Source organism: Carcharodon carcharias, chromosome 35 (genome assembly GCF_017639515.1).
Source record: "Carcharodon carcharias isolate sCarCar2 chromosome 35, sCarCar2.pri, whole genome shotgun sequence".
NCBI lineage: Eukaryota > Metazoa > Chordata > Chondrichthyes > Lamniformes > Lamnidae > Carcharodon > Carcharodon carcharias.
This window is the reverse complement of record NC_054501.1, coordinates 7379035-7397863: the sequence shown is the minus strand read 5'-3', so window position 1 is coordinate 7397863 and position 18829 is coordinate 7379035. Positions and strand designations below refer to the sequence as shown.

The following is an 18829-nucleotide window of genomic DNA, read 5'->3' as shown; positions in this document are numbered from 1 at the left end:
ACAGGGTGGGCGTGGGGAGTTTGCCTCCGCTGCTCAGGAGGGGGTATCTAAAACACGGGGGCGGGGGGGGGGGGTCCCAGTCTCAGGATAAGGGGGCCGATCGCTTCGGGCTGAGCCGAGGGGAAATTTCTTCACCCGAAGGGCTGCGAACGGTTTGGAACCCTCTCCCCCAGAGGGTCGTGAACGCTCCGTGGTTGAAGACGCTGAAGGCCGGGATGGACGGTCTATCGGTCCCCTTGGGGAGTTGAGGGGTAACGGTGCAGCTCGCTCTCCCCGGCACCCTCGGGGTTGGGGGGGGGGGGGGGGGGAGATGCTGAGGAGCGGATCGCCCCCGTCGTTACAGCACGGCCATTTTGTGGGATCTTGCTGTGCGCGGATAAAGCTGAACGGCGGCGGCGAAAAGAATCGTCTGCCTCGACTCCCACGCGCCAGCAGCGCCTTCGGTAAGTACCCCCCATTTGGCTGTGGGACCCTTCGGGAAGCCCCAAGGCGTGCGGGGGTGGCGGGGGGGTGAAAGTGGAGTCGAAGCTCAGGATCGGATGGAGTGGGGGGGGGGTGTGGAGGTGGCGGGTGTGGAGGGATGAGGGGGTCCCCTTTACCTTGCTGATCTTGATGGCGCAGGGAGCCCCAGGGAAGCCCGGCAAACACGTTTTGAAGGCAGAGATCTCGCTGAACGGACCTCGCCCGCAGGCGTTGATGCCGGCGACGCGGAACTTGTAGGCGGTCCCCGGCTGCAGCTCCTGGCGTTTCAGCTGGCTGTGGTCCGGGATCGTGGCGGAATCATCCTAGAGCGGTGGGGTGGGGGAAACACACAAAAAAATAAAACCCTCACACACACACAGAAACAACCGTCACGGACAGAAACAGCCCCGAAGAGTGTGAAGGTGACAGAGTAGCTCAACAACGCAGAGGTTCAAAGCAGGTGGGTGTTAGGAAGTGGGGGGGGGTGGGGGGCGGGGGGAAGGAGGGTCAAAAAGGCCACGTCAGGTCGTGCCCCACTCCAGGGCCTTGCAGCACAGAGAGCGTGAGCGAGAGAGCGCGCGCCCGAGCGTGAGCGAGAGAGCGCGCGCCCGAGCGTGAGCGAGTGAGCGCGCGCCCGAGCGTGAGCGAGTGAGCGCGCGCCCGAGCGTGAGCGAGTGAGCGCGCGCCCGAGCGAGAGAGAGAGAGAGCGCGCGCCCGAGCGAGAGAGAGAGAGAGCGCGCGCCCGAGCGAGAGAGAGAGAGAGCGCGCGCCCGAGCGAGAGAGAGAGAGAGCGCGCGCCCGAGCGAGAGAGAGAGAGAGCGCGCGCCCGAGCGAGAGAGAGAGAGAGCGCGCGCCCGAGCGAGAGAGAGCGCGCGCCCGAGCGAGAGAGAGAGAGCGCGCGCCCGAGCGAGAGAGAGAGAGCGCGCGCCCGAGCGAGAGAGAGAGAGCGCGCGCCCGAGCGAGAGAGAGAGAGCGCGCGCCCGAGCGAGAGAGAGAGAGCGCGCGCCCGAGCGAGAGAGAGAGCGGGCGCCCGAGCGAGAGAGAGAGAGCGGGCGCCCGAGCGAGAGAGAGAGAGCGCGCGCCCGAGCGAGAGAGAGAGAGCGCGCGCCCGAGCGAGAGAGAGAGAGCGCGCGCCCGAGCGAGAGAGAGAGAGCGCGCGCCCGAGCGAGAGAGAGAGAGCGCGCGCCCGAGCGAGAGAGAGAGAGCGCGCGCCCGAGCGAGAGAGAGAGAGCGCGCGCCCGAGCGAGAGAGAGAGAGCGCGCGCCCGAGCGAGAGAGAGAGAGCGCGCGCCCGAGCGAGAGAGAGAGAGCGCGCGCCCGAGCGAGAGAGAGCGCGCGCCCGAGCGAGAGAGAGAAAGCGCGCGCCCGAGCGAGAGAGAGCGCGCGAACGAGAGAGAGAGAGCGCGCGCCCGAGCGAGAGAGAGCGCGCGCCCGAGCGAGAGAGAGAGAGCGCGCGCCCGAGCGAGAGAGAGAGAGCGCGCGCCCGAGCGAGAGAGAGAGAGCGCGCGCCCGAGCGAGAGAGAGAGAGCGCGCGCCCGAGCGAGCGAGAGAGCGCGCGCCCGAGCGAGCGAGAGAGCGCGCGCCCGAGCGAGCGAGAGCGCGCGCGCCCGAGCGAGCGAGAGAGCGCGCGCCCGAGCGAGCGAGAGAGCGCGCGCCCGAGCGAGCGAGAGAGCGCGCGCCCGAGCGAGCGAGAGAGCGCGCGCCCGAGCGAGAGAGAGAGAGCGCGCGCCCGAGCGAGAGAGAGAGAGCGCGAGCCCGAGCGAGAGAGAGAGAGCGCGCGCCCGAGCGAGAGAGAGAGAGCGCGCGCCCGAGCGAGAGAGAGAGAGCGCGCGCCCGAGCGAGAGAGAGAGAGCGCGCGCCCGAGAGAGAGAGAGCGCGCGCCCGAGCGAGAGAGAGAGAGCGCGCGCCCGAGCGAGAGAGAGAGAGCGCGCGCCCGAGCGAGAGAGAGAGAGCGCGCGCCCGAGCGAGAGAGAGAGAGCGCGCGCCCGAGCGAGAGAGAGAGAGCGCGCGCCCGAGCGAGAGAGAGAGAGCGCGCGCCCGAGCGAGAGAGAGAGAGAGCGCGCCCGAGCGAGAGAGAGAGAGAGAGCGCGCGCCCGAGCGAGAGAGAGAGCGCGCGCCCGAGCGAGAGAGAGAGCGCGCGCCCGAGCGAGAGAGAGAGCGCGCGCCCGAGCGAGAGAGAGAGCGCGCGCCCGAGCGAGAGAGAGAGCGCGCGCCCGAGCGAGAGAGAGAGCGCGCGCCCGAGCGAGAGAGAGAGCGCGCGCCCGAGCGAGAGAGCGCGCGCCCGAGCGAGAGAGAGCGCGCGCCCGAGCGAGAGAGAGCGCGCGCCCGAGCGAGAGAGCGCGCGCCCGAGCGAGAGAGTGAGAGCGCGCGCCCGAGCGAGAGAGAGAAAGCGCGCGCCCGAGCGAGAGAGAGAAAGCGCGCGCCCGAGCGAGAGAGAGAGAGCGCGCGCCCGAGCGAGAGAGAGAGAGCGCGCGCCCGAGCGAGAGAGAGAGAGCGCGCGCCCGAGCGAGAGCGCGCGCCCGAGCGAGAGAGAGAGCGCGCGCCCGAGCGAGAGAGGGCGCGCGCCCGAGCGAGAGAGAGAGAGCGCGCGCCCGAGCGAGAGCGCGCGCCCGAGCGAGTGCGCGCGCCCGAGCGAGTGAGCGCGCGCCCGAGCGAGAGAGAGCGCGCGCCCGAGCGAGAGAGAGCGCGCGCCCGAGCGAGAGAGAGCGCGCGCCCGAGCGAGAGAGCGCGCGCGACACAGCGAGAGGGAGAGCGCGCGCCCGAGCGAGAGAGGGAGAGCGCGCGCCCGAGCGAGAGAGGGAGAGCGCGCGCGACACAGCGAGAGAGGGAGAGCGCGCGCCCGAGCGAGAGAGGGAGAGCGCGCGCCCGAGCGAGAGAGGGAGAGCGCGCGCCCGAGCGAGAGAGGGAGAGCGCGCGCCCGAGCGAGAGAGGGAGAGCGCGCGCCCGAGCGAGAGAGGGAGAGCGCGCGCCCGAGCGAGAGAGGGAGAGCGCGCGCCCGAGCGAGAGAGGGAGAGCGCGCGCCCGAGCGAGAGAGGGAGAGCGCGCGCCCGAGCGAGAGAGGGAGAGCGCGCGCCCGAGCGAGAGAGGGAGAGCGCGCGCCCGAGCGAGAGAGGGAGAGCGCGCGCCCGAGCGAGAGAGAGAGAGCGCGCGCCCGAGCGAGAGAGAGAGCGCGCGCCCGAGCGAGAGAGAGAGCGCGCGCCCGAGCGAGAGAGAGAGCGCGCGCGACAGAGCGAGAGAGAGCGCGCACGACAGAGCGAGAGCGCGCGCGACAGAGCGAGAGAGAGCGCGCGCGACAGAGCGAGAGAGAGCGCGCGCGACAGAGAGCGCGCGACAGAGCAAGCGCGCGCGACAGAGCGAGAGAGCGCGCGCGACAGTGAGAGAGCGCGCGCGACAGTGAGAGAGCGCGCGCGACAGAGCGAGAGACAGAGCGCGCGCGACAGAGCGAGAGACAGAGCGCGCGCGACAGAGCGAGAGACAGAGCGCGCGCGACAGAGCGAGAGACAGAGCGCGCGCGACAGAGCGAGAGACAGAGCGCGCGCGACAGAGCGAGAGACAGAGCGCGCGCGACAGAGCGAGAGACAGAGCGCGCGCGACACAGCGAGAGAGAGCGCGCGACACAGCGAGAGAGAGCGCGCGCGCGACACAGCGAGAGAGAGCGCGCGCGCGACAGAGCGAGACAGAGCGCGCGACAGAGCGAGACAGAGCGCGCGACAGAGCGAGACAGAGCGCGCGACAGAGCAAGCGCGCGCGACAGAGTGAGAGAGCGTGCGCGACAGTGAGAGAGCGCGCGCGACAGTGAGAGAGCGCGCGCGACAGTGAGAGAGCGCGCGCGACAGTGAGAGAGCGCGCGCGACAGAGAGAGAGCGCGCGCGCGACAGAGAGAGAGCGCGCGCGCGACAGAGAGAGAGCGCGCGCGCGACAGAGAGAGCGCGCGCGCGACAGAGAGAGAGCGCGCGCGACAGAGAGAGAGCGCGCGCGACAGAGAGAGCGCGCGCGCGACAGAGAGAGAGCGCGCGCGACAGAGAGAGAGAGCGCGCGCGACAGAGAGAGAGAGCGCGCGCGACAGAGAGAGAGGGCGCGCGCGACAGAGAGAGAGGGCGCGCGCGACAGAGAGAGAGGGCGCGCGCGACAGAGCGAGAGAGAGGGAGCGCGCGACAGAGCGAGAGAGAGCGCGCGACAGAGCGAGAGAGAGCGCGCGACAGAGCGAGAGAGAGCGCGCGACAGAGCGAGAGAGAGCGCGCGACAGAGCGAGAGAGAGCGCGCGACAGAGTGAGAGAGAGCGCGCGACAGAGCGAGAGAGAGCGCGCGACAGAGCGAGAGAGAGCGCGCGACAAAGCGAGAGAGAGACCGCGCGCGACAAAGCGAGAGAGAGACCGCGCGCGACAAAGCGAGAGAGAGCGCGCGCGACAGAGCGAGAGAGAGCGCACGACAGAGCGCGAGCCCGAGCGAGAGAGAGAGCGCACGACAGAGCGAGAGTGCCCAAATGACAGCGCGCGCCTGACCAAGAGAGAGCATGCGAGCAGAGCAAGAGCGAACGAGAGAGAGCGCGAATGAGAGAGCGCGAGCAGAAAATTACGGCTGGCACACCTGTGCAGTACTGAGGGAGCGCTACACTGCCAGAGGGCACAACCCTGTAACACAAGAGCCACAGAGCGGAGAGTCTGGAACTTTTGAGACGGAGATCAGTAGATTTATTTATTTTGGTCGGGCGCGGGTATCGAGGGCACAAGAATGGGTGCGAGATACAGATCAGCCACAATCAGGCCCGTGCGGCCTCTTCCGGTCCCTGTGAACGCCCACACTGGGTTGAGGTGGTGGAATGGATCGGCCGTGCCAGGAAGATCGGAAGGGAGGGGCACAAAAAAAAGCAGGTGGGAGCTCTTACTTACATCTCTGACAGACGTGCCATCAAGCGGAAGGTGATAATGGGTCACCACAGTCGTCGTCCCCTTGATTACTCCAACGTCGACCCACTGGTTCAGATCCTTCTTGGCGGGGGGCTTGGAGGCTGTGGGGGCCGCGTCCCGCTTCTGAGGGAGGGAGGGAGAGAGAGAGGCAGGCGGTCAGCCACCTGGTACTTGCGACGACAAGGGTTCCCCGCGTTCGAGTCCCGCTCCAGGGCCTGAATGCAAACGTCAAGGCTGACGCTCCAGGGCGGTACCCGAGGGGGGTGCAGGTAGCCCTTCCCCGGCACCCTGGGGGCAAGCTGGGTGGGGGGATCACCCAGTCATTACCGTGCAGCCCTATGCGGGATCTTGCCATGCACAAATAAAGTCTAACAGCAAGGGGGGGGGGGGGGGCGGGGAGGGAATAGGCCACCTCATCTTCGACGTGCCAACAGCGAAATTCTTTTGTGGGATGCGGGCTTCGCTGGCGAGTCCGGCATTTGTTGCCCGTCCCTAACTGCCCTTGAACCGAGGGGCTTGTTGAACCATTTCGGGTGGGGGTGGGGGTGGGGGGGTGACGGTGAAGCGGCGCCCACATTGATGTGGGTCTGGAGTCACATGTAGGCCAGACCGGGTAAGGACGGCAGATTTCCTTCCCTAAAGGACACGAGTGAACCAGATGGGGTTTTTTTCCCTTTTGCGACAACTGACGAACGTTTCACCGTCACCATGACTGAAACTGGCTTTCCTTGCCGGGTTGATCAGTTGAATTTAAATTCCACCAGCTGCCGCGGTGGGATTTGAACCCAGAATATCAACCCGGGGGTCTGGACGACTGGTCCGATTGCATCGTCACTACAGCGCTGCCTGCCGGAATGCAAAGCTTCGATGGCCTCCCCCACCCGCACCCCCCCCACACCCCGAAGGGTCTCTCACAGCGACTGGACAATCCAGAGTGTCCGACCTCCCCAAGCAGCTGTTCATGGGGGAGCAGACACACCACGCAAGTGGCAAAGCTGGCCTGCTGCTGGTGGGGAGGGGGGGGGGGGGGGGGGGGGGGCGGCCATAGGGCACGACCAAGAGACACCCCCCCCCGCCCACCGAGGGTGCCGTGTCAACAGCACAGTGCCAACTGCATACCGCGTGCAAACCACAGCATACCAAGCCCCCGCCTCTCCCTCCACCCGTTTCCCCCTTCACCCCCAACCCTCCCTCCCTGCCCAAAGTGAGCAGGCTTACCACAGCGGAGGACTCGATCCCGTTCGCCACTTCCGCTAGCGCCGCCGCCGCCTGCAGTTTGCCGGGGCTTGCCGCAGATACCGGCTGCGGCGAGGTGAGAGAACTGGAGGGCGCCAGACCTGCGGGCGAGAGGATGAGACACCCCCGGTGAGTCCAGGGCCTGAGCGAAACCGCCACCAACCATCCCCCCACCCCCCAACCCAACCCAACCCACCACCACACCGTGAAACTCCACCGGGAAAGGGTGGAGGGAGAACGAAAAGAACCAAATCCCCCACGTAATCCTCCACCCACCCCGCCCCCCCTCCCTAAACAAGGTGCCAGGTTCCATTTATGCCCCCCCCCAATCACTGGCGCGCACACACGCACACGGGCTTGGGACTGGAGTCACGTTCAGGCCCGGATTGGACGAAGGGCGTCCTTCCCAAAGGGCAGCTGGAAGTTCTCCGACCATCCGGCGGTCTCCGTGGCCGCTTTCGAGCCCCCGCGCGAGGTTTCCCCGAGCCCCGCGTCGAAGGCAGCCACACGGCGGCGCCGCAGATTCTCGCCTCGCGCTGGTTGGCGGGGGTGGGGGGGGGGCAGGTGCGAGGATGACGCCCGCTTTCCAACTTTCACAACAATTCGTACCGCAGCGGGGGAGAAGGGGGCGCTGATCAGGCGGCAGGTCGGCACCGATTGGCCGAGGCGGTTGCCACGGAGGCTGGCTCCCCGGCGAGCCAATAGAGGGCCGCAGGGCTTGCCAAGTGTCACTGGCGGGTGCCCCGACCTGTGGGAACGGTACGCTGCTTCGAGTAAGCATAAATGAGCCACATCACGGGCTCGACTGTTTACCTTGCACTGGTTGGCAGTGTGGCTCCCGATGCCTCCCCCCCACCGCCCCCCACCCCACCCCACCCGCACCTTCCAGCTCCAACCCCCTGCTGCCAGCTGACTTCATTCCGCACGGGTAAAAGGTCTCATCAACCTCGGGCTTCGGATGGCTGGAGAATGTCAGGAGGATCCCTACCTCCACCTGACCATTTGGGAACCATTTGGCTTGCGGGGGAGGAGGGGGAGGGGAGCATCAGGCAAGGACCTGGTCTTGGCCAGCGAAGCCCCCGGCAGTATAATAGCGACCCCAAGGAGCTTCACCGCAACCAGAATTCGAAGAGCGCAGAGATCTCGGGGAGCTGGAGGAGGTCACAGAGATAGGGACGGCTGTAGGAGGTTACAGAGATAGGGAGAGGTGTAGGGGCTGGAGGAGGTTACAGAGATAGGCAGTGTTGTAGGGGCTGGAGGAGGTTACAGAGATAGGGAGGGGTGTAGGAGCTGGAGGAGGTTACAGAGATAGGAAGTGTTGTAGGGGCTGGAGGAGGTTACAGAGATAGGGAGGGGTGCAGGGGCTGGAGGAGGTTACAGAGCTAGGGAGGGTTGTAGGGGCTGGAGGAGGTTACAGAGCTAGAGAGGGGTGTAGAGGCTGGAGGAGGTTACAGAGATAGGGAGGGCTGTAGGAGGTTATAGAGATAGGGAGGGTTGTAGGGGCTGGAGGAAGTTATAGAGAGAGGGAGGGTTGTAGGGGCTGGAGGAGGTTATAGAGATAGGGAGGGTTGTAGGGGCTGGAGGAGGTTACAGAGATAGAGAGGGTTGTAGGGACTGGAGGAGGTTACAGAGATAAGGAGGGGTGTGGGGGCTGGAGGAGCTTACAGAGATAGGGAGGGTTGTAGGGGGCTGGAGGAGCTTACAGAGATAGGGAGGGGTGTAGGGGCTGGAGGAGGTTACAGAGATAGGGAGGGTTGTAGGGGCTGGAGGAGGTTACAGAGATAGGGAGGGTTGTAAGGGCTGGTGGAGGTTACAGAGAGAGGGAGGGGTGTAGGGGCTGGTTACAGAGATAGGGAGGGGTGTAGGGGCTGGAGGAGGTTATAGAGATAGGGAGGGTTGTAGTGGCTGGAGGAGGTTATAGAGATAGGGAGGGTTGTAGGGGCTGGAGGAGGTTACAGAGATAGAGAGTGGTGTAGGGGCTGGAGGAGGTTACAGAGATAGAGAGGGGTGTAGGGGCTGGAGGAGATTATAGAGATAGGGATGGTTGTAGGGACTGGAGGAGGTTACAGAGATAGGGAGGTGTGTAGGGGCTGGAGGAGGTTACAGAGATAGGGAGGGGCGTAGGGGCTGGAGGAGGTTACAGAGATAGGGAGGGTTGTAGGGGGCAGGAGGAGCTTACAGAGATAGGGAGGGGTGTAGGGGCTGGAGGAGGTTACAGAGATAGGGAGGGGTGTAGGGGCTGGAGGAGGTTACAGAGATAGGGAGGGGTGTAGGGACTGGAGGAGGTTACAGAGATAGGGAGGGTTGTAGGGGCTGGAGGATGTTACAGAGATAGGGAGGTGTGTAGGGGCTGGTGGAGGTTACAGTGATGGGGAGGGGTGTAGGGGCTAGAGGATTTGACAGAGATAGGGAGCGTTGTAGGGGCTGGAGGAGGTTACAGAGATAGGGAGGGTTGTAGGGGCTGGAGGAGCTTACAGAGATAGGGAGGGGTGTAGGGGCTGGAGCAGGTTACAAAGATAGGGAGGGGTGTAGGGGCTGGAGGAGGTTACCGAGCTAGGGAGGGTTGTAGGGACTGGAGGAGGTTAGAGATAGGGAAGGTTGTAGGGGCTGGAGGATGTTACAGAGATAGGGAGGTGTGTAGGTGCTGGAGGAGGTTACAGAGATAGGGAGGGGTTTAGGGGCTGGTTACAGAGATAGGGAGGGGTGTAGGGGCTGGAGGAGGTTATAGAGATAGGGAGGGTTGTAGTGGCTGGAGGAGGTTATAGAGATAGGGAGGGTTGTAGGGGCTGGAGGAGGTTACAGAGATAGAGAGGGGTGTAGGGGCTGGAGGAGGTTATAGAGATAGGGATGGTTGTAGGGACTGGAGGAGGTTACAGAGATAGGGAGGTGTGTAGGGGCTGGAGGAGGTTACAGAGATAGGGAGGGGTGTAGGGGCTGGAGGAGGTTACAGAGATAGGGAGGGGTGTAGGGGCTGGAGGAGGTTACAGAGATAGGGAGGGGTGTAGGGGCTGGAGGAGGTTACTGAGCTAGGGAGGGTTGTAGGGACTGGAGGAGGTTACAGAGATAGGGAGGGATGTAGGGGCTGGAGGATGTTACAGAGATAGGGAGGTGTGTAGGGGCTGGAGGAGGTTACAGTGATGGGGAGGGGTGTAGGGGCTGGAGGATTTGACAGAGATGGGGAGCGTTGTAGGGGCTGGAGGAGGTTACAGAGATAGGGAGGGGTGTAGGGGCTGGAGGAGGTTACAGAGATAGGGAGGGTTGTAGGGGCTGGAGGAAGTTATAGAGATAGGGAGGGTTGTAGGGGCTGGAGGGGGTTACAGAGATAGGGAGGGTTGTAGGGGCTGGAGGAGCTTACAGAGATAGGGAGGGGTGTAGGGGCTGGAGGAGGTTACAGAGATAGGGAGGGGTGTAGGGGCTGGAGTAGGTTACCGAGCTAGGGAGGGTTGTAGGGACTGGAGGAGGTTACAGAGATAGGGAGGGTTGTAGGGGCTGGAGGATGTTACAGAGATAGGGAGGTGTGTAGGGGCTGGTGGAGGTTACAGTGATGGGGAGGGGTGTAGGGGCTGGAGGATTTGACAGAGATAGGGAGTGGTGTAGGGGCTGGAAGAGGTTACAGAGATAGGGAGGGGTGTAGGGGCTGGAGGAGGTTACAGAGATGGGGAGGGTTGTCGGGGCTGGAGGAGGTTACAGAGATAGGGAGGGTTGTAGGGGCTGGAGGAGGTTACAGAGATAGGGAGGGGTGTAGGGGCTGGAGGAGCTTACAGAGATATGGAGGGGTGTAGGGGCTGGAGCAGGTTACAAAGATAGGGAGGGGTGTAGGGGCTGGAGGAGGTTACCGAGCTAGGGAGGGTTGTAGGGACTCTAGGAGGTTACAGAGATAGGGAAGGTTGTAGGGGCTGGAGGATGTTACAGAGATAGGGAGGTGTGTAGGAGCTGGAGGAGGTTACAGTGATGGGGAGGGTGTAGGGGCTGGAGGATTTGACAGAGATGGGGAGGGGTGTAGGGGCTGGAGGAAGTTACAGAGATAGGGAGGGGTGTAGGGGCTGGAGGAGGTTATAGAGATAGGGAGGGGTGTAGGGGCTGGAGGAGCTTACAGAGATAGGGAGGGCTGTAGGGGCTGGAGGAGCTTACAGAGATAGGGAAGGGCTCTGAAGGGTTTCGAACATAAGTTCGAGAATTTAAAAACCGAGGTGTTTAGGGATCGGTACGGGGGACGATGGGTGAAATCCTGCCCCTTAGGATATGGGGCAGGCGAGTTTGGGACAAACTCATATCTGGAGGGCACAAAGCTGGTCGGTCAGGAGAGGATCGGAGCGATCGAGATTGGGGGGGGGCAACGTGGCATTTGGGTTAAATCGAAGGTGGAGCCAGGGCAGGTTTGGTGAGCAGGGTGGGGCGGAGGAGGGAAGGAGAGAAGAGAAGGGGGGGGGTGGGGAGGAGGAGGAGGAGGAGGGTTGAAGCGGTCACTTACTCTCGGTGGTTGCCGGGGGGAGGAGGGGGTGGGCGCCGGCGTTGGCGACGGGGCTGGTCAGCTCGCCCAGCCCGTTGCTCTCGGCCGCCGGGTCATTGAGGCTGTCGGCAGGCGCCAGGGCCTCGGTGGGCAGCTGGGGCTGGCTCTGCCCGGCCGCCTGGAGCTGCTGCTGCTGTTGCTGCTGCTGCTGCTGGACCAGCACCGCCAGGTCCTGGTGCGCGAGCACGGCGAGCGGGAGGTCCGTCTGGGCGTCGTTGGCCTCGGTGCTCAGTTGACCCAGGTTCGACTCGTGCGGCGGCGGCTGCTGCCTCGGCTCCGCCATGTCCATCGCCTCCCCGGGACCTTGAATGGAGCGAGAGATGTTAAACAGACAAGCTGCGCAGCGAATTGACAAGGGTACTCCATCCACCCTCACAAACGCGGGCGTCACTCCCCTTCCCCCCCACCCACCCACCCCCGACTTCAACCCAACAATAGTTACCGCATCGCAACCAACGTGGGAACTTTCCTCCCATAGATCCCTGGGGACGAATCCACTTGGCGCCACCGGCTGCAAGTCCCCCTCCCAGCCACTCCCCTTGGGAAACGTGTCAGCTGTTCCTTCACTGTCGCCGGGGCCAAAATGCGGGACCCCCCCCCAACCCCACCTCCTGGAGGGCGCTGCGGGCGTACCTACGCCACACGGGGACGCTGGCAGTTCGAGCTGGCGGTTCTCAAGGGGGCGACAGAAACGCTGGCCCAGCCAGCGAGCGGACTTTGATCGCTAATGCCGGCCACCTATGTAAACGTGTCACGCTGTAATGGCAGCGAGCCGCCAGCGAGGGCGCTGTGCCGCGCCTTTGACGCCTGGCGCTCGGCGTGACACCAAGGCTCCTCTTCATCACGAATAATGAGGCACACCGAGCCGCCGGGAGGGGAGTGGAGGGGGGGGGGGGGGGGGAGGTGGAGGTTGGGCGGCTGGTTGGGCTGCCCGAGGGGACCGGCGGGGTGCAGTCGTACCTACCCATCGCAGCTTGCTGGGCGGCCTGCAGCACCGCCTGGAGAGCCAGGGCCTGCACCTCCTCCGACACGGCCGCCTGCTCCGCCGCCTCGGCGGCCGCCGTCACCGCCAGCTCCTCCGGCGTCAGGCCCGTCAGCTCGCCCGGCCCGTCCAGCGTCTCCGCCATCAGCTCCTGCGGCGGGGTCAGCTGCTCCGGGGTCGCCCCCTCGCCGGTCGGCAGGGGCGGGGCGGCCTCCGCCGGCGCCACCTGCGGCGGACCCTCAGCCCCAGCCGGCGAGGGCTCGGGGGCCGGGTCCGGGGCCGGCGGCGCCTGCTCGGCGGCGCTCGGGGCGGCCGGCTGCTCCGTCGATGTCGCCGCGTCGGCGCTTTCCGGTTTCGAAGAGACACCCTGAGGACCGGGTTCGGGAGGAGGAGGAAGAGGAGAAAGATTCCGTCAGTAACACAAACTGTCCCAACCCGAACCTGCTCTGCAACATGAGACAGCTCCACCTTCAGAGAACAAACCTGTCCTGGGAGTGTTTGATGGAGACAGTGTAGAGGAAGCTTTACTCTGTATCTAACCCCGTGCTGTACCTGTCCTGGGAGTGTTTGATGGGGACAGTGTAGAGGGAGCTTTACTCTGTATCTAACCCCGTGCTGTACCTGTCCTGGGAATGTTTGATGGGGACGGTGTAGAGGGAGCTTTACTCTGTATCTAACCCCGTGCTGTACCTGTCCTGGGAGTGTTTGATGGGGACAGTGTAGAGGGAGCATTACTCTGTATCTAACCCTGTGCTGTACCTGTCCTGGGAGTGTTTGATGGGGACAGTGTAGAGGGAGCATTACTCTGTATCTAACCCCGTGCTGTACCTGTCCTGGGAGTGTTTGATGGGGACATGTAGAGAGAGCTTTACTCTGTATCTAACCCTGTGCTGTACCTGTCCTGGGAGTGTTTGATGGGGACGGTGTAGAGGGAGCATTACTCTGTATCTAACCCCGTGCTGTACCTGTCCTGGGAGTGTTTGATGGGGACATGTAGAGAGAGCTTTACTCTGTATCTAACCCTGTGCTGTACCTGTCCTGGGAGTGTTTGATGGGGACGGTGTAGAGGGAGCATTACTCTGTATCTAACCCCGTGCTGTACCTGTTCTGGGAGTGTTTGATGGGGACGGTGTAGAGGGACCTTTACTCTGTATCTAACCCCGTGCTGTACCTGTCCTGGGAGTGTTTGATGGGGACGGTGTAGAGGGACCTTTACTCTGTATCTAACCCCGTGCTGTACCTGTCCTGGGAGTGTTTGATGGGGACGGTGTAGAGGGAGCTTTACTCTGTATCTAACCCTGTGCTGTACCTGTCCTGGGAGTGTTTGATGGGGACATGTAGAGGGAGCTTTACTCTGTATCTAACCCTGTGCTGTACCTGTCCTGGGAGTGTTTGATGGGGACAGTGTAGAGGGAGCATTACTCTGTATCTAACCCCGTGCTGTACCTGTCCTGGGAGTGTTTGATGGGGAAGGTGTAGAGGGACCTTTACTCTGTATCTAACCCTGTGCTGTACCTGTCCTGGGAGTGTTTGATGGGGACATGTAGAGAGAGCTTTACTCTGTATCTAACCCCGTGCTGTACCTGTCCTGGGAGTGTTTGATGGGGACGGTGTAGAGAGAGCTTTACTCTGTATCTAACCCCGTGCTGTACCTGTCCTGGGAGTGTTTGATGGGGACATGTAGAGAGAGCTTTACTCTGTATCTAACCCCGTGCTGTACCTGTCCTGGGAGTGTTTGATGGGGACGGTGTAGAGGGAGCTTTACTCTGTATCTAACCCCGTGCTGTACCTGTCCTGGGAGTGTTTGATGGGGAGGGTGTAGAGGGAGCTTTACTCTGTATCTAACCCTGTGCTGTACCTGTCCTGGGAGTGTTTGATGGGGACGGTGTAGAGGGAGCTTTACTCTGTATCTAACCCCGTGCTGTACCTGTCCTGGGAGTGTTTGATGGGGACGGTGTAGAGGGAGCTTTACTCAGTATCTAACCCCGTGCTGTACCTGTCCTGGGAGTGTTTGATGGGGACGGTGTAGAGGGAGCTTTACTCTGTATCTAACCCCGTGTTGTACCTGTCCTGGGAGTGTTTGATGGGGACGGTGTAGAGGGAGCTTTACTCTGTATCTAACCCCGTGTTGTACCTGTCCTGGGAGTGTTTGATGGGGACGGTGTAGAGGGAGCTTTACTCAGTATCTAACCCCGTGCTGTACCTGTCCTGGGAGTGTTTGATGGGGACGGTGTAGAAGGAGCTTTACTCTGTATCTAACCCCGTGCTGTACCTGTCCTGGGAGTGTTTGATGGGGACGGTGTAGGGGGAGCTTTACTCTGTATCTAACAATGAGCTGTAGAGTTTTGCTCTGAAATTGCCCCTGTCCTTACAGCGTAGCTCCAAAATCCTTATATTCCTGCCCTCGCCTGTAATAACAATCTCTCAATGGACACAGTAGTATGGTGGCGATATTAGTGGACTCTTAGTTCTGCTAAGTTTCTCTCAAATTTAAATTTGGTACGGTCAAACTGCAAGTTAGTAAGTAGCTTCATTAAATAGGAGCCGCCTGATCTGCCGAGTCCCCCTAAACAGACGATAATTGTTGTACCATGGAGCTGAACTAGCATCGGAACTTAGGAGTGAGTCATCAGTTCACTATAAAAGTAAACTGGGTTGCAAACCACATGGGTAAGGGTTGGGGGCTGGGGGGGGGGGGGGGGGGGGGGGGGGGGGGGGGGGGGGGGGGGGGGAGGTGCGTGTGGAATGCCCGTCAGTTGATGGGGGGAAACCCACAGCCCGATCCTGATGGGACGCTGGTGAACGGTTTATAGGTCAGGTGACACTCTTGCCGTGCACTCACTTACCGAGATGGAGGGGCCAGGCGCCGGGGTCGACTGCGTCACCGTGGTGTTGGCCCCGCTCTGCGCCGCAGACACAGTGGTCGCCGTGTTAGTCGTGCCCGCCGTCGCTGTTTCCCCGTGGACCGTCTCCGGGAGGCCCTGTGCATTGGTGGGTGGCGGCTGGACTAAGAAAGAGAGGAGAGGTTATTTGGGCAAGAGGGAGGTGGGATCCTCCAACCCGTCCGGCACAGCAGAGAGTGAGCCAAGAGGGGCGATGCAACAACGCCCACTCGCCCACCATCACAGCCCCCAACTTTGCAGAGAGCTGTTTAATTCACTCACATACAGAAATACATTCAGGCACACTGGAAGCAACAAGGAGGCTCTATCCCAGTGCCGCCAGACTGTGTTGAGACAGAAAGGCAGAAAAGTCAAATCAGACTATCAGCCCCAAAGGCTCAGTAGGTAGCTGAACGCAAACTCAAGTCAGAGGATTTTGGGCTGCACAGATTCAATTGTCATAATTTCGGCCTCACTGAGGGTCAGTGCTGAGGGAGCGCTGCGCTGTCGGAGGGTCAGTGCTGAGGGAGCGCCGCACTGTGGGAGGGTCAGTGCTGAGGGAGCGCCGCACTGTGGGAGGGTCAGCGCTGAGGGAGCGCCGCGCTGTCGGAGGGCCAGCGCTGAGGGAGCGCCGCGCTGTCGGAGGGTCAGTGCTGAGGGAGCGCCGTGCTGTCGGAGGGTCAGTGCTGAGGGAGCGCCGCGCTGTCGGAGGGTCAGTGCTGAGGGAGTGCCGTGCTGTCGGAGGGTCAGTGCTGAGGGAGCATTGCACTGTCGGAGGGTCAGTGCTGAGGGTGCACGGCACTGTCGGAGGGTCAGTACTGAGGGAGCGACGTACTGTCGGAGGGTCAGTAATGAGGGAGCATTGCACTGTCGGAGGGTCAGTGCTGAGGGTGCACGGCACTGTCGGAGGGTCAGTACTGAGGGAGCGACGTACTGTCGGAGGGTCAGTAATGAGGGAGCGATGCACTGTCAGAGGGTCAGTGCTGAGGGAGCGCCGCACCGTCGGAGGGTCAGTGCTGAGGGAGTGCCGTACCGTCGGAGGGTCAGTGCTGAGGGAGCACCGCGCTGTCGGAGGGTCAGTGCTGAGGGAGCGCCGCACCGTCGGAGGGTCAGTGCTGAGGGAGCGCCGCACCGTCGGAGGGTCAGTGCTGAGGGAGCGCCGCACCGTCGGAGGGTCAGTGCTGAGGGAGCGCCGCACCGTCGGAGGGTCAGTGCTGAGGGAGCGCCGCACCGTCGGAGGGTCAGTGCTGAGGGAGCGCCGCACCGTCGGAGGGTCAGTGCTGAGGGAGTGCCGTGCTGTCGGAGGGTCAGTGCTGAGGGAGCATTGCACTGTCGGAGGGTCAGTGCTGAGGGAGCGCCGCGCTGTCGGAGGGTCAGTGCTGAGGGAGTGCCGTGCTGTCGGAGGGTCAGTGCTGAGGGAGCATTGCACTGTCGGAGGGTCAGTGCTGAGGGTGCACGGCACTGTCGGAGGGTCAGTACTGAGGGAGCGACGTACTGTCGGAGGGTCAGTAATGAGGGAGCGATGCACTGTCAGAGGGTCAGTGCTGAGGGAGCGCCGCACCGTCGGAGGGTCAGTGCTGAGGGAGTGCCGTACCGTCGGAGGGTCAGTGCTGAGGGAGCACCGCGCTGTCGGAGGGTCAGTGCTGAGGGAGCGCCGCACCGTCGGAGGGTCAGTGCTGAGGGAGCGCCGCACCGTCGGAGGGTCAGTGCTGAGGGAGCGCCGCACCGTCGGAGGGTCAGTGCTGAGGGAGCGCCGCACCGTCGGAGGGTCAGTGCTGAGGGAGCGCCGCACCGTCGGAGGGTCAGTGCTGAGGGAGCGCCGCACCGTCGGAGGGTCAGTGCTGAGGGAGCGCCGCACTGTCGGAGGGTCAGTGCTGAGGGAGCGCCGCACTGTCGGAGGGTCAGTGCTGAGGGAGCGCCGCACTGTCGGAGGGTCAGTGCTGTGGGAGCGCCACACTGTCAGAGGGTCAGTGCTGAGGGAGCGCCGCGCTGTCGGAGGGTCAGTGCTGAGGGAGCGCCGCACTGTCGGAGGGTCAGTGCTGAGGGAGGGCCGCAATGGCGCAGGTGCCATTTTTCAGTACGGGACATTAAACTGGAGGCCCTGATCCTCCCAGGTTAGCGCAAGAGGCCCCATGCCCCCTTCTAAAATAAGGGGCAGGAAAGAGGGGGTGGGTGGGGGCGGTGGAGAACTTTTGCTCGCATCCGGCGGGGTAACAGTGAGCCTTCACACAAGCGCTTAGATTTCCCGGTCAATTCGCTCGCTCAAGGTGGGCCGCGCTGACGGCTCGGCCGAGGCGTCCCTCGAACACTCGGGTCATGCGCAGCACCGCCCTTACCCTGGTTGGCACCCATGTTGGCAGTGACCGTCGTGGCCGTGTTGGTGGTGTTGGTCTCCGACGTCTCGTGGGGCGGGTTCGAGCAGACCAGCGGCAGGTTCCCGGACGCCTGCCCCTCAGCCTGCCCGCCCTCTGGCAAGTGCGCCAGCGTGGGCTGCTCGGTGGTGGGGGAGGCGAGGATGGTCACCGGCAGCTCCTGGATCGACGACGTCTCCACTCCGGTGGGCGCGGCGATCAACGTGACCCGGGTGGGCTCCGACGCAGACTGGAAAGAGGGGCGGAGGGCAAGGGTGGGAATAAAACAGTGACGGTCGGTCATGCTGACACTCAAAGGCAGGGGGAGCGCGCCTTGGTGGGTACAAGCTTCCAAACCAAGGCGCGATATAGATGCAAGTTGGCATCACCAAGCTGCAACTTATACATGTACGTAGCACTTCACAAGGAAAGATTAACCCGCCCAAGCCACACGAGGCGATGTGAGGAACAAGAGCTCACTCAGAGAGGCCCGTTTGAGGAAGGTCTTAAAGGAAGGGAGGCGGAGAGGTTTACGGAGGGAATTCCAGAGCTCAAGGCACACCCCCCCCCCCCCATCCCCAGGCAGCTGAAGGCACGGCCGCCAATGGTGGAGCGATGGGAATCGGGGGATGCTCGAGAGGCCGGGATCGGAGGAGCGCAGAGATCTCGGAGGGTTGCAGGAGGTGACAGAGATAGGGAGGGGTGTAGGGGCTGGAGGAGGTGACAGAGATAGGGATGGTTGTAGGGGTTTTGGAGGTTACAGAGATAAAGAGGGGTATCGGGGCTGGAGGAGGTTACAGAGATAGGGAGGGTCGCAGGAGCTGGGGGAAGTTACAGAGATAGGGAGGGTTGTAGGGGTTCTGGAGGTTAAAGAGATAGGGAGAGCTGGAGGGGGTTAGAGATAGGGAGGGTTGTAGAGGCTGGAGGAGGTTACAGAGATAGAGAGGATTGTAGTGGCTGGAGGAGGTTACAGAGATAGGGAGGGTTGCAGGGGCTGGAGGAGGTTACAGAAATAGAGAGGGGTGTAAGGGCTGGATGAGATTACAGAGATAGGGAGGGGTGTAGAGGCTAGAGGAGGTTACAGAGATAGGGAGGATTGTAGTGGCTGGAGGAGGTTACAGAGATAGGGAGGGTTGTAGCGGCTGGAGGAGGTTAGAGATAGGGGGTGTTGTCGGGGTTTTGGAGGTTACAGAGATAAAGAGGGGTATCGGGGCTGGAGGAGGTTACAGAGATAGGGAGGGTTGTAGAGGCTGGAGGAGGTTACAGAGATAGGGACAGTGGTAGGGATTGGAGGGGGTTAGAGATGGGGAGGGTTGTAGGTGTTGGAGTTGGTTACAGGGATCTGAGCTACCATGTCAAACCCCCTCCCCTCAGAATCTGATATGTTTCAATAAGATCACCTCTCATTCTTCTAAACTCCAATGGGTAGAGGCCCAACCTGCTCAACCTTTCCCCAAGAGACAATCCCCCTTCGTCCCAGGAATCAGCCGAGTGAACCTT

At 62.8% G+C, this 18829-nt stretch overlaps 1 protein-coding gene across 4 annotated transcripts in view; it reads right to left on the bottom strand.

Moving 5' to 3' along the window:
- The window catches only part of hcfc1b (host cell factor C1b), a 124102-nt gene that overhangs the window by 34345 nt on the left and 70928 nt on the right, over positions 1 to 18829 (bottom strand). For 3 of the 4 annotated variants that reach the window (XM_041179634.1, XM_041179633.1, XM_041179635.1), the window contains 7 exons: positions 17315 to 17579; positions 14943 to 15103; positions 12079 to 12463; positions 11076 to 11417; positions 6587 to 6705; positions 5351 to 5491; positions 600 to 785 (listed from right to left, as the gene is read on the bottom strand). In XM_041179634.1, coding sequence (XP_041035568.1) covers positions 600 to 785; positions 5351 to 5491; positions 6587 to 6705; positions 11076 to 11417; positions 12079 to 12463; positions 14943 to 15103; positions 17315 to 17579 — 1599 coding nt within the window. Of the gene's footprint in view, positions 1 to 599; positions 786 to 5350; positions 5492 to 6586; positions 6706 to 11075; positions 11418 to 12078; positions 12464 to 14942; positions 15104 to 17314; positions 17580 to 18829 lie in introns of those variants that run through there. The other variant, XM_041179636.1, reaches the window with a different exon arrangement.